Source organism: Miniopterus schreibersii, assembly GCF_964146895.1.
Source record: "Miniopterus schreibersii genome assembly, chromosome: 11".
NCBI classification, from domain to species: Eukaryota; Metazoa; Chordata; class Mammalia; order Chiroptera; family Miniopteridae; genus Miniopterus; species Miniopterus schreibersii.
This window is the reverse complement of record NC_138111.1, coordinates 40430191-40444393: the sequence shown is the minus strand read 5'-3', so window position 1 is coordinate 40444393 and position 14203 is coordinate 40430191. Positions and strand designations below refer to the sequence as shown.

General features: G+C 51.2%; 1 protein-coding gene across 2 annotated transcripts in view; it reads right to left on the bottom strand.

The window, feature by feature from the left end:
• Nucleotides 1-309: 309 nt before the first annotated feature.
• APBA1 (amyloid beta precursor protein binding family A member 1) overlaps nt 310-14203 on the bottom strand; it is a 182581-nt gene continuing 168687 nt past the window's right edge. For both annotated transcript variants that reach the window (XM_081151710.1, XM_081151711.1), the window contains 4 exons: nt 12167-12379; nt 5756-5875; nt 4710-4850; nt 310-3661 (listed from right to left, as the gene is read on the bottom strand). In XM_081151710.1, coding sequence (XP_081007836.1) covers nt 3590-3661; nt 4710-4850; nt 5756-5875; nt 12167-12379 — 546 coding nt within the window. In that variant the 3' untranslated portion in view covers nt 310-3589. The remainder of the gene's footprint in view (nt 3662-4709; nt 4851-5755; nt 5876-12166; nt 12380-14203) is intronic.

The following is a 14203-nucleotide window of genomic DNA, read 5'->3' as shown; positions in this document are numbered from 1 at the left end:
AGGGCCAAGAGGTGAAGTTCTTGTTTATTGTTGCAGCAACTCTTACAGACATTAGCGTTCCGTTAAATTAAGGAAGATAACACATGAAATACATCACAACCCCCAAAACGCTACGGAGGAGGGGAGGGCGGGCCGGCCCGATGACCAGACTGCAAGGAAGTACATTCAGCGGGTGTGCGGCGTCCACATTCCAGGCTCATGTGTATATATACTTTATTTATATATTTATTTATATTTATATATAGAGATCATTGAGTTTTGTGTATACAAAGAACGATATTGTTACAAATACAATACTATACTTCTCTCAGCGCTTTACAATAAGCTCCTTTTCTTCCTCTTTACAGAACAAGAGCACAGGCTCACACTGCAGGGGCTGTGCTGGGCGTGTCCCAGAAACTTCCTTCCCACAGTCCTTCCGCGCTGCCTGACGCGGGGGACAGATTCAGGGGCTGTGTGCGCGCGTGTGGAGTCAGCCAAACCGGGGGAGCAGCAGACAAACTCAAAACAAGTGGCCTTGTAAGTGGGAGGGCAAACACATCTACGGGGGGTGGCCCTTGGTTGTAAACATTGGTGACAGCCATACCCCTGGGTTGAGGGACCCAAGAATGGCTCGTGGATGGTTTCCTCAGCGTGCGGGTGGCGTGGGGTGACAGGAGCAATGGGGGAGGTAGTAGGTTACTCTGGGACCCTCTGAGGCCGGTGTTGGTGGGCAATGTTTACAAGGCTGAGCTGTCTGCAAGGCCTCGGAGTCCAGCCCCACGAGGGGCCCCAGGCCCCATGGAGCCCGCTCTGCTGAGGGGAGGGGGCTCCAGGCATCGGTCTCGGGGGGCTTTCCTCCACTTGGGAACCTGAGGCTGATGGTGGCTCCCTGAAATGTTCTCATCTGAGAAGGCAGAGTGGGGTGGGTTCTGGTGCATCCTGGCTGGACCAGGAGGGGTGGATGAATCTGGGAATCTGTCCCCAAAGCAGAATCACCCGCATGTCCTCACCGAGCAGCAAGAGTGGCTTTTTGCCCGGGCCATGTTTGGGATGCTCTGTACATTGTCATCCCCAGTACGCGGGGTATCCAGATATTTACATAAATAACTGTACATATTGGGATATCAAGGGGCATCGACTGCCACTTCCCAAGGGACTTTCAAAAGCAGAGGTGCTACCATTTAAGATCCCTGCCTCTCGGTTAACCAAAGGTAGATGAACTTCCTCCATCCTGCGGGAGCAGAGGGAAAAGAATACGTTTTGGCAGGGTGACCTTGTACCGAGCGCCACAAATGTGCTGGCTGGGTGTGCAGAGCCGCTCACAGCAACAGGAAGGGAGGTGGTGGATAACCAACCTTACTCTTAGGCTTAAATATCTTATTCCTCTAGGAGAGCTTATCAAACTGGCTTTCCCAGCCCCTATCAAACTTTCTAAGATTTCTGTGCAGTAGCAGAGAGAGAATATTCTTTCCTCTCCTTTGGGTGAAGACATGTCATTGTAATTACTGGGAGGCTGCACAGGGATGTGCCAGCTAAGTTCCAGGCCCTGGCCAGCTCTGGCGGCCTCTGAACAGGTGGTCGGGCGGGCGGCCTGAGAGGTCCCCCTGGGGCAGGCAGGCCCGAGCCCTCCGATGATTTCCCAAGGCTCCCGCTGCCCGGAACACCACCTGTAACGCTGCATTCGTGTTTTAGACACTCTCTCCTTCTGACAGAGGGAAGCTGAACTTGTGACTCTTCAGCATTTAATTATATTATCAGACACTCTACAGTTTGGTGAATGGAGAACCTGGAGGCATGGTTCCTGATTGCCCACCTGGCTCCCCTGGAGAAGATGCAGCCCCTCCCCAGCGAGGATGCTCAGGCACCTCAGCCTCTTCCCAGTGCTTACTGGACCACACCAAGGGATCGGCTGCAGATGGCTTTGAAACACTCGACTTTCCTGACTCTAGGTAGAAAACTCAGAAGGTGCAGAGATCCCAAGGGAACTGACCGCACACAACTCTCCGTGGGTCTCCTGCTCCTAATCTTGTTACATTCACTTTTCTCCCCACCCCTGAAACCCCTCCATTTGATCTATAAATACATACTACTCACGATGTGCTCACCGAATTCCTATTCCCACAAACACAACATAAATATCCCAAATGCAGAGAACAGGGACTATAATAATATTATAAAATATATTAGTTTCTCTTTCCCCATCTCTGCTGAGGTCATGAACGAAATAAAACAAAAACCAAACCAAGCCACACCCCGTCCACATGAAAACAAAATGCTCTTTGGACCAAAGAATAAGTAAAAACTGGCTCAGAATAAAATTACTAAAATGTTTGCACTGAACTGAGACAGGACCCATAAACATGAGGCACCTGGTAAAAACAAAGAACACGCCACACCGATTAAACTCTCAGGCCCACGAGGCAGCAGGATGATGTTTCTGGACCACATTGGGGATTCTCAGGCATAGCTTGAGGTCATTACTGTCCCCTTAGTTTTGTGGTTTATGTACTCTTCCGGCTGTTCAAATGTCACATCCTGCCTAGTGGCCCTGAGCAGAGGAGAAAATGTAACACAAATGCACCTGCATCGTCTTCCAGGTGAGCAGTCCGTCGCTCCCAGACGCCCTGCATGAGTGAGGGGGGAGCCCACCAGAACCCTGCGAGCCAAGGTGGTGCTGGCAGGGCCAGGCCTCAGCCACAGACCGGGCAGCTCTCAGGAGAGCTGGCCAGCCCCTGCGGGTCTCACCAGCCAGGGGAGGGGGCTTTGCACAGAGGTAATGTGGGTTCTTCAGGAGCTCCGTGTGCCTCCCGGGTGGAGGGGAAGAGGGAAGGGTGGGATATGCAAACGAGACTGTATGTACACACTGGTGTGTGACATGACGGGGGCAGACAGCACCTGACCATGTTTATCTAACAGTGTAACCTCAGGACAACTGAGAAAAGCTATGGATGTCCCAGGAACTGCCAACCACATGATGATACCCTTGTCCAAGGCAGTTTCCCTTCTATCCTTGGGGGGGAGGCTCCTATTAGAAAACAATTATGTTGAAATTAAAACGAGCTACAAAAGAGGCCTCAGGTTGGCTCAGAAATTCTGGGCAGAAATATGTATGGTGCCCCGTGTACAGGGGGGCAGGGCATATCCTGAAAGGCCTGGCTGGTCCCGTTACTACCATATTCCTGCCAACTGGCTCGAGGAGAGCAGAGGTTAGCGATGGAATTGTAGGCACTGTTGAATCAGCCTCTTTGCTTTCCCTCTGAGCTCCTTCCAAGAGGAAGGGAGGATTTCCCCTTGGGTGGTGACAGCCCTCCTTGGGCCCCCCAAGTGCCCCTCAGGGAAGTCGAGTCCCGGGCAGAGAACAGGTGGATACTGGCTGCTCTCCATCCTCAAAGGAGTGCATACAAAACTTCCCTGGTGTTACCAAAAAAAAAAAAAAAAAAAGCGAACTGGAGACAAACAGAGGTCTTTACGGATTCCTTCCTTCCTGTGTAAGACTGAATGCTGGGCACGAGAGGGAAAGTCTCAGTGGGCACACAGATGCAGCACGAGAAACACAACCACGAGCGAGGAGAGTCCTCCATGCATGCGCCGGGCGGCGGGCACGGCCTCAGATGTACACGGGCTGCTCCTGGGCCGTCAGCAGCCTGTACATGGCGGCCGGCATCGTCTTCATGTGAATCTGGGGGCAGAAGCGCACATTAGCGGGGGCTGAGGCTCGGGGCCCAGGGCTCGGGGGACAGGCGGCACCTCCCGCCCCGGGTGGATGTGAAGATGCTCCCCAACCCCACTGCCGGCAGGACCTGACCAGGGGGCCTCCAGGAAGAGCAGGGTGCACAGGCTTTCTAAAGAGTTACGGATGAAAGAGGAAGAATGAAAACCAGGTAAGGTTTATTTTCCCAGCAAATGCTTTTGTTCTCATCAGGCCTTTTTTAAAAAAGGTGAGAACTCTTAAAACGGAAGTGAACGGCTGTGGGGTTCTGGCTGCTCCTGTGGCCACCCGCCCTGGCAGCTGGGGAGGCTCAGGAAATGAGCCGGGAACAGCCATTATGACCGGGGCCAAGTCCCTGCCAGGGACACCCCTCTGGAGGCCTGTGCTGTTGATCAGACTGGAATCGAAGACTTAAGTCTTCCAAGGACACTTGGTGAGGTTAGCTGGGAGGAAAGCGGAGAGAACTGGGCAGCTGCGGGGAGAAGCTGCACAAATCTGAGCGCTAATAAGAGAAGTTCAGTTTTGGCTTGGTATTCTTTCATATTTTACATAGAAATGAGATCATATAGTATTTGTTTTTCTTCTTTTTACTTATTTCACTTAGCACTATACCCTCAGGGTTCAAAACAAACTCACGGATTCATAGAGCAGAGAGGTGGTAACTAGAGGGGAGGTGGTAACTGCATGTTGGTGAATGGTAACTAGACTTTTCGGGGTGATCGTTTTGTAGTGCCTACAGATGTTCAATTATGATACCATACACCTGAAACTTATATATTTAAATGAGATTTTTTTTTTTTTTAAAGAGAAGGTGAGCAAATCATCCTAAAGGTGCCTTGACCTTGTCTCATGGAGATGCTCTCAGACACCTTTCATTAATAAATCTAAAATCTGGCCTGAGACAGACTGTTCTGGTTGTTGAGGAGTACTCAGGATTGGGAAGGGCACTTCCTGGAAGGCTTGGTCAGGGCCTGGCATGAGGCAAGGGGCACCCCTGGCCTTGGCCCCCCTCTCCTACCTCCCCCACAGCATTGGAGAGGATGTGGACGATCTTCTCGTGTGGGGTGGCGACCACACTCTGCCCGTTGATTTCAATGATCCGATGTCCCACTCGGACGCCTCCTCTCTCGGCTATTCCCCCTCGCATGAGGCTGCAGATCTATCAGAGTCAAAGGCCAGGTTACCCCTGGGGCAGGGAACTGGGTGGGGATAGCGGACTGTCTTTTCTGGAGCCCTCTTCTTGCACTCTCATCTCAGAAGTGGCCATAGTTAGGCTTTGGGCATTTAAATCTGTTTCTTTTCACAAAAAATAGGGTTCCGTATGCCCACGTGGCCAGCTCCTTCATACACTTTGCACAGGGAATGTGGCAGTCACCGGGTTTCAGGCACACTGAATCCTGCCCACTTTCCATCCCAGCTGGGTCTTGGTAGAAAGAGCTGCTTGGGCCTGTCACCAAACTGCAATGTTTTCAAACTGTCAGCCTATATAACTCCGGTTGGTTTTATTTCCCACAATCACCAGTGGGACTCAAATGTCAAAATATCTAATGCTAGAAGCCACTGTTTAAGGTCACAGTTACATGAGCCAAACTGGGGCTGGAACCCCACTCTGTGTTCAGTGGTGTGGCCAGCTGGAGGGAGCTGCTCCTCCTGGCTCTCCCAAATCAGTGGCCCTTGATCAAACTCCCTTCTCACAGAAATGACAGTGTGGCTGGGCTTTGTCCAGGGGGTGGGCAGAGGCTGCAGGCTGGTGGAAGTGCAGCTGCATTTCCTCATTTGGAGGGTTCTGGGCTCGGCCCTGCAGGGGATAGCCACCCTGCCTGGTCACAAAGACTCGGGCTCCGAGGACCAGGGCTCTGAACAGGGCCTCTCTCTTCTCATGTTGAAAGGCATAGAACTCTCTGTCTAAAGAGGAAGCCCAGCCTGCCTTCACCTATTCATTCATCCCCTTCCTGGCTGAATTCTTTCAGGGAATTGACCAACTTGAAAAATTAAAAATAAAATACCAAACAGTGTGCCACATTTGCACCAGACTTTTGGAAAACAGTGTGGAGTTGTACTTACAATTCCATTCTGGACGCTGAAACCCAGCTGGTAGCGAAGGTCAGGTCTCCTGATCAGCACAGTGGTCACTGGAGGACACCTCACAATATTAAGCTTCACCCGGGCCTGGTTCTTCAATCCCTGAAAGTGAACAGAGCACAGTGGATGTGACAACCACCCAGGCAGACAGACGGACAGATCAGGGCGGACAGGACCAGAGGCAAAGAAGCCCCAGCGAGGCTTCTGTTACCCAGTGGACTCCTGAGGTTCCCGCAATCTACTGCTGGAATATCAGCTCAGGAGAAACAGCCTGCTGTACCCGGAGCCCTTTGCCTTGCAGGCCAGCATCTGTGGGCGACGCCTATCATTTTGGGAAGTGGGCTCTGTTCAAGGGACCTGAATGAAGTGGTCATCTATGCAACGAAAAGGAAAACTGCCACATGTGCTTTGTGGTTGGGGGATTAAGGAGGCACAGTATCTCCCCTGGTCAGGAGACAATGGGAAACATACTTTCTCTGAAAGGCAAACTAGCAACTCCTCTTGGAACAAAGAACTGGCCCAGTGCACCAGGGCCGCTTTCTCTCGGTCTCATGTGCTCCCGCTTCCCCAGCCTCTGCCTGGCAGTTTATCAACATTCCCACGGGTGCCTGGGGAAGGCGGGAGCAGCAGGACTCTGGGCGAAGGCCTCCTTGGGAGAGTGAACAGGATGCTGCTGGGGAGGGAAGGGAGAAGGAAGGGAGGCTTGGAGATTGCAGCGGTTTTGTGATCCTTGCTGACACGCCCGCACTCTAGGTCAGAATGGGATGCAGAGGAAAAGGTGATCTTTAAAGATACAAAGGGGACTTGGTGTTGTTTCAGAGCCTGTTTAGAGAGCTTCCTCCACCCACTCTCGTCTGTGCTGAGCTCAGGCCCACCCTCCTGCTCCAGGAACACACAGGCAGTGACCAGCCCTGGTCTGCCCTGGTCCGCTCAAGAGCCCCCTAGAAAGTCACCTCAAAGCTGCACTTTCCCTCAGGTAGGGGGAGGTTTTGCTCCTACAGGTCCTGCCACCAACTTATGAGCTTCACCCTATAAGGAGGACACCAGACAAAAGTAATGCCGCCCTGGAATAAACGTCCACCTCCCAGGTCTCTGGAGACTGCCTCCTCCGCTCAGCTAACAATGCCTGCGTGCTGATGGTCCAGACCAAATGGCCCATAGCAGGTGTTTTCCAAACCATGTCAACTCATGGTACACAGAAAAAAAGACAATGTATTTGCAGCCTGGTGTAAACAGACCACAGGGCTGTGGCTGGAGGCCCTGCTGCCCAAGCCGTGCTCTGAGAGTTGGAGGGGAGATCTCAGCACTCCTGCCAGGAACACTTGTGCCACTGGGCTTCCTCCCAGTGAGGCCAGCTGACCGGGCAAAGGCTCAACGTAAGCCCCAGTCCCTACCCTCCAAAGAATCAGAGGGAAAGGGGAGAAGCTGTTCCTAAAGGGTGAGACTGTGGGTAGGTGGGCAGCCTCTCCTCCAGCAGCTGCCAGAGGACAGATCGTTGTCCAGGAAAAAGTGGGCTCTACTCCCCCCAAGTCCACAGTGTCCCCTGAAGACAGCACCTGATCAATTAAAAAATGGGTCCAGTGCATGCCCTCCATGGGCAAAGTGGAAAGAGAGACATGGGATAATAATGACAAACTCATTTCCGCCTGAAAGGGGATCACCTCCTATTCTATATAGAAATCTGCAAATTCCACAGCTGCTGCTGCAGCCAACAGTCACCCCTGACCAGTCTGCAAAATCTCTCTCTGTGGCTGGTTGGGACTTTCCCTTTCACATTTTACAGATGGGGACAGACATGGACACGAAACCTGACTTGACTTATCCAAGGCCCTGAGGGGTCAGAATTGGGATGATGGTGCCCCTGCTCTGGCCACTGCCTTCCTCACAGGCACCTTGCCCAGCAGAGAGGTGGAACTGGCGTTCTATGACTTCAACACCCACAGAATTTGTGACCAGAGTGGGACTTGCCTTTCTGAGTGGCAGAAGTTTCTAAATAATGAAGATATGCTTTAGACTGAAGGATGAACAGGGCCTTTTTCTTGCCTCTGATTGTCTGGCTTTATTATTCCTGGCCAACAGGTATATACCAGTGGTCCTCAAAGAGGGGGCGCCACACCACCAGCAGCAAGACCTGGCCACTTTTGTTAGAAATGCAGAGTCTGGGGTCCACCCAGACCTACTGATTCAGAAACTTTAGGGGTGGGACCCAACAATCTCTTGTCTTCAGTGATACTCAATTTTGAGAGCTGTTGTAGACTAACCCTGCAGAACAATGAACTCACTGCACCCAGGTGACTTAGAGCCTATGATGTCCACTTACTACTGACACCTGTGGCCAGTGTGCTCTGTGAGAACAGGGGTAGCAATGTGGGGCGGGGGTGAGGGCTTGTGGAAGAGTTGGTTGGCCTGATGTCCAGTGGGCCATCTGTGTATCTCTGTACCATATGTGAGTGCCTGTAAGATCACTGTCCCTCAAAACCAGCTGAACCACCTGTCCCTAAACACTGACTCTTGCCAGGCACTGACCTGGAGGCTTGCAGGAGCTGCCTCCTTTAATAACTGACAAACTGACAGCTGTAATTATCCCCATTGTATAAAAGAGGAAACTGAGGCTCAGAGATACTAAGCAGCTCACCCAAGTTCATCCGCAGCAACATTCAACCCTAGGTCTGTCTGGATTCAAACCCATGGCATTTTCACCTGCACCCTGATCCTCCATATAGACAAGGGGAGGGACCATGTCATTCATGTCAGGCTTGCTCCACCAAGGAGCCGGGGAAAGCAACAGAAGATGGACCATGTGCCCGAGACTCTGCTCCAGCCTTGCATGGGGCCATGCTTGCAGCTGGCTTCCCGCCTGGCAAGAGCTCTTCAAAGCTCCTGCGGCTGTCGTCCTCACTGCCGTCGGTCGATTCCAGCTCTCCTCTGAGTGCGTGCATTTTGAGGGGCTCCACGCAAGTTCCCACGTCCAGGGACTCGGCCTGTTTCCCCCGTGTTCTGAACTGCTCTGTTTTCCGTGGGATCTGAGCCTCCCATTTGCTATAATTTGGCTTATGGTGACTTGGTGTACAGACACAGGCAGCAGCTACCAGCATTGCCAGATGGTTTCCGGAACATCTCTGGGAAACCTCTCTATAGTTAAGAAATGATGATTTCAAGGCGCAGCAACAGATGAGCCGCGAGAAATTCTCCCTGGCCTTCTGCAAGCCAGCAGGCCAGCGTCCACGCCGATGCTCCAGTTTTTACTGCTGACAGCAGGCCTGCTGAAGAGCACTCTTCTGTGTCTGGGGATCCGGGCTCAAGATGTGTTTCTGCCGCCACAGGCCGTGGGACCCCAGACACTCTGCTCCCCCTTCTTCCCTTCAGTCTCCTCATCAGCAAAACATATGGTACCACCCACTAAGGTCTCTTCCAGCTCTCGTTTCTGATTTCACCCCTTCTCATGCTTTTTTTCCCTTTCCTGAATGTGTTTGCTGACATCACATTGTGCTTAGAAACACCTATTTCTAAAATTAAAAATAGGCAGGAAGGAGGGGTTTGCTCAGACATCAAGCATGCATGCATTTCTTTTTCCTTTGAGTGCTTCCTCTTTCTCCGCCACTTAATCAATAAATAATTATGGATCATTTGCTAAGTGCCAAGAAATGTGTTAGGCACCAGAAGTGAGTGGAACAGGGCCTCCAGTTGCTCAGGGAAGGACCTCAGGCACACGGCAGAGCAGCTAGAGGGCTTGAGTCCCTTCATGTCTCTCACTTGATCACACCCCAGGAGACCAGGAATGTGTGGGAAGCAAGGTAAAGAATGCTGAAAACAGGAGCAAGTGAGAACCACAGCCCTTCTGACAAAGCCACCTGCTTTACATGTTTATACCTATTAACCGCTGGGATTATTTAGGTACGTCTTTGAGGTTCCCGTCTATGATGGGAACGCGTCACAGAGCACATGGAAAAGCAAGAGAATGACTGTTTTCCCAATGTTACCTAAGAAGTTCACAGTGCTCTGGTGGGTTCCTTCCTTCTGTGTGGACTGATTTAAGATGCCTGATTTGTCCCCCAGTGGGTGAATTTCTAGATGGGGATGTGGGCTGCAAGGAAAGGCTTAGTGAGATGGCAATTTGAAACAACCAGACCATGCACTTGCTCGGCCCTTCCTAATCAATGCTTCAAGTTGGGTCCCATTAGCTTGCATTTCTGAGCTGCCATTTTATTAGAGGAACCAATTAAATAAACGGTCATTTCGTCCCCATGACAACAGTGGAATGGTGCAGCAAATTAAGAAATCTGGTGGGAGGGTAAGGGTAGGAAGGTGGGGAGGGGAGAGGAGAGAAGCCAGAGTGGTTTCTATGGCAACAGGCAAGCAGAACCAGGGTGATCCTGTGGAAGGAAGGGGGAGCGGAGCTCTAGTTTAAGAAAGAAAAAAAATCAGGAGGGCAGGACCATGGAGGCAACGGGCAGGCAGACTGCTAACATGCTTGGCCTACCAATTATTATGCTTTGGGAATTATGACAGGAAAAATAAGAGCTAGGGAAGAAAGCAATTAAAAAAATTCAATACTTATAACTCCATTCTAGAAATGTATTCTATTTCTTATAACTAGGGGGAAAAAAGGTCACCATGCATTAAAGTGGCAAGACATGGACTACATGGCTTGCACCTCAGCGCACAGCCTAAGACTGGTGATGTCACCACCTGGGAGCCTGTTGAAAATGCAGAATCCCACCCCAGACCTGCTGAACAAGAACCTGCATTTTTAATAAGATCCCTGGGTGCTTCCAATCAAAGTTTGTGAAGCACTCATTTGGCAGGATGAGAGCTGCTTGTTAAATTCATCTTGGGAGCGCTGACACACTGAAATAGCAATGTTAACAGGAAGCCATGAAGAGGCCCAGGGCATTCCCAGCAGCGCCCCAAGGTGGTGAGGGGAGGGACAGAGTGAGCATCTGCTCAGGTGCAGGCAAAAGGGTGTGTTGTCTAGAGAATTTAATAACAATACTGCAACCCACTGAACGTGGTCATTCGGTAGGTACTAGCAATCTAGTGGAAATTAGTGGTAAAATTTTCCCAGCTGGGGGCACAGTGGTTGAGCGAATCACACTCTTTCCTTCGACAAAGCGGTACGTTGGGCACTGAGGAAGGGTTGCTGGGTCCTAATGGGGCTGCCCACCGGGAATTCTCTGCCGAAGGGGCACTGGTTTCCTCCATCTTCACCAGTTACACTGCTTTTATCACCACACGGCCTTTTAATTTCCTGATTTCACAGACGCTTCATTTACAGACATCAAAGGTAAGCTACTCGAGCAAACAAGCCTTTTCCTGTAGGAAACTGCTCAGAGCTGACTGTACTCTGAGAGAGCTTTGTCTCCACCTTGGACAGAAGGTGAGTCCCCATGTGGTACAAGGGAGATCTGCACTGCCCGCAGGGGTCTCAGCCTGCCTGTCTCACCAGCCTCCTTCCTGCAGAGGCGGGGGTGGGGGTGGGGTAGAGGGGGGGGATCTCTGTGTGTCAGCTGGGAGTCCAGGGCAGGTCACCTGCAGAGTCTCTGATGACTCATCTGTAAACAAGGTGTTTGCTGTCCCCTCCCTAATGGGCTGTAAGTTGTGAGGAGGGGGGGAGGTGACTCTGAAGGGCCGGGCACTGCCTGGCATGAGGCCTCGCCAGTCCTCATGGGGTCCTGCTTATTATCACCCAGGCCCCAGCCCCACCCTCACTCAGGGTATCCCCACTTTCTGCTCCCCCTCCCCAAACCTTTCCAGACCCAGTCCCCATAGACTCTCCCTCACTGACCTCCCTCTCGCCTGACTTCTCTCTCCCACATGTAAACTCAGACACGCTTAAGTCAGGCCTCCTTGGCCTCAGCACTGTTGACATCTAGGTTGGGTGGTCCTTTGCTGGGGGGCTGTCCTGTGCATTGAAGGATGTCTGGCAGCACCCCTGGCCTCTACCCACTGGGTGCCAGTAGCATATCCCCCTCCCTAGTTGTGACAACCCAAACTGTCCATTACCAAATGTTCCCGGGGATGGGGTTCAAGATCCCCCCATTGAGAGCCATTGCTGCAGGTGACTGTCTGGGCTACTGAGCTGAGGACAATACTGTTGAGACTTAATGAGAGAGAGTGGTGACTGATTAGTGACACCTGTAGATGGGCACAGCATCAGACAGTGGTGTTATCTGAGTCAACTATCCCATCTTTAATCTAAAAATGACTTCAGGGAGGAGTCTATAAATAGTAACTTGATGGTAAACAGCCTGATGCAAGCCTGAGCCTTTTGTGTTCATGTCTCCCCAGTGCCTAACACTTAGAATATGCTCATAAATATTGATGATCGAATTGCAGTCACACTTCACATCATTCCAGGTCTGCACAGAAGGTGACTTCCCCCATTTCCGGTACCTTAATGATGCTCTGGCAGGTGGAGAGAGGCAGGCCCACCAGGCTGGTGCCGTTGATGGACATGATCTGGTCCCCGATGTTCAGCTTCCCCGACTTCTCTGCAGGCCCTCCATGCATCATGTTGGCTATGATCACAGTTGGCAGGATGGAACCCCAGCCAGACTCCACGATCACCACACCTAGGATTTCTCCTTTCTGCTTCTCTATGAAGACCTGAAAGGAGAGAGACACTTAGAAAGCCTCAATCAGCACCATCCAGGGCAGCGACAGAAATCAAGGCATTTGCTCTCTTCCTGCCTTGACTAAAGAAGAAAGACATTTCCCTGAGGACTCCAACCCAAATGAGTCCTGTCTTCTCTGTACTCCACAGCACTGGAGTGTGTAAGAAACAATTTAACACAGGCCCATACCCAGTTCTGTTATTCTCATTCCACATAAGCAGTCTCGACTTGGCAATATAACCACGCGGGGCACCGAGTTGTTTTTTTCCTATAGTCCCTGGTGAGGGCGGGGAGGGGAAAAGACTGTGTAGGTGGGAGCTTTGGTGGGAAGTTATGGTTTCCAGAAATAGCTTTTGGATTCTATGCACCAGTTCCCCTATTCCGTAATACTTCACAAATTCTCCCCAACATTTAAGATTCTTGAGTTAAAGTAAATACATATACATTATAGAAACACAAGGAGAAAGCTGAAGAGAAAGAAGAGAAAATGCTAAAGTTATCTCCACCAAAAGGGTGGGAGTGCCAACAGTGACACCATGCTCTGGATATGTGTAACTTTTTGTAACCTTCCTCGGCAGGGTGAAGACAGGAGTTAGTTTGGGATGTCTGCGGTCTGGTGAGGTTTGCAGAGACACACAAAGGGCTAGGGACACTTCTTGGAAGCATCCACCAAAGTGTGTGTGTGTGTGCATTTCTTCATTCCTATTCAGACATACATATGCTCAAACATACACTAGTGGTGGCTGTTGGGGCCTGATGAAGCCTCCTTCACAGGCTGGTATCCCCTACCCCTGGCTCCTGAAGCTCACAGTGGGCCCCTTCCTTGGAGAACTGCCCTCAGCCAAATGGGAGACACCCCTGTTATGGGTAGAATTGTGTCCTAACACCTAGTGCCTCAGAATATGACCTTATTGATATATAGGGTCTTTACAGAAGTCATTAAGGTGGGCTCTAATCCAGTATGACCTATGTCCTTATAGGAAGGGGAAATTTGGACAGAGATGGCATAGAGGGAAGACAGTGTGAAGACACGGAGAAAACACCCATTTATAAGCCAAGAAGAGAGGCTTGGAACAGATCTTCCTCTTAGTGTTCAGTAGGAAGCAACCCTGCTGAATTATTGATCTCAGACTTCTAGCCTCCAGAATTGGGAGATAATACATTTCTGTCCTTGAAACCATCCAGTCTGCTGGACTTTATCACAGCACCCTGAGCTGACACCACCCCATCCAACCTTGGCGTCAGTGGTTGATTTGAGTATGGTACAAAGACCTGCCAGTTCCTTTGGCCCCAGGTGCGACGTGTCTGTCCTGTGATGTTACCTGGAGCTTCCCTGTGGATCAGAATGCAGCTCATCTCCACCAAGGCCCCATTCCTCCTCTGTATCCCCACAACCCTGCTGCCCACACCGTTTTTCCTGAGTGCACTCTGCCCCCAAATCCCTTAAACAAGAATCCCCACCTCAGGCTCTGCTTCTAGGGAACCCAGGACACCTAACATATGTTCGATCAAAATAAACTTTTTACCTACTGAATCAAGTCCAAGCTGCTCGGCTGGACTTGTAAGCCTTCCAGTTCAGACGCGAACCCCATGCTGGCCTCCTCTTGTCCTTCCTACATGCACCCCCTGCTCCAGCCACACCACCTCATTCATGGCTCCCCAGACCATTCCTGAGCTCTTCCGACCTTCATGCTTCTGTTACTTTGGCCCAGCCCTCTGCACACCCCTATACTTTCCAAAGAACACCCAGACCTCCAGACCAGTTCAGGTGGCCCCATTTTCCTTCAGACAGTCCTGCAGAGCTGGGTCTGAAGCA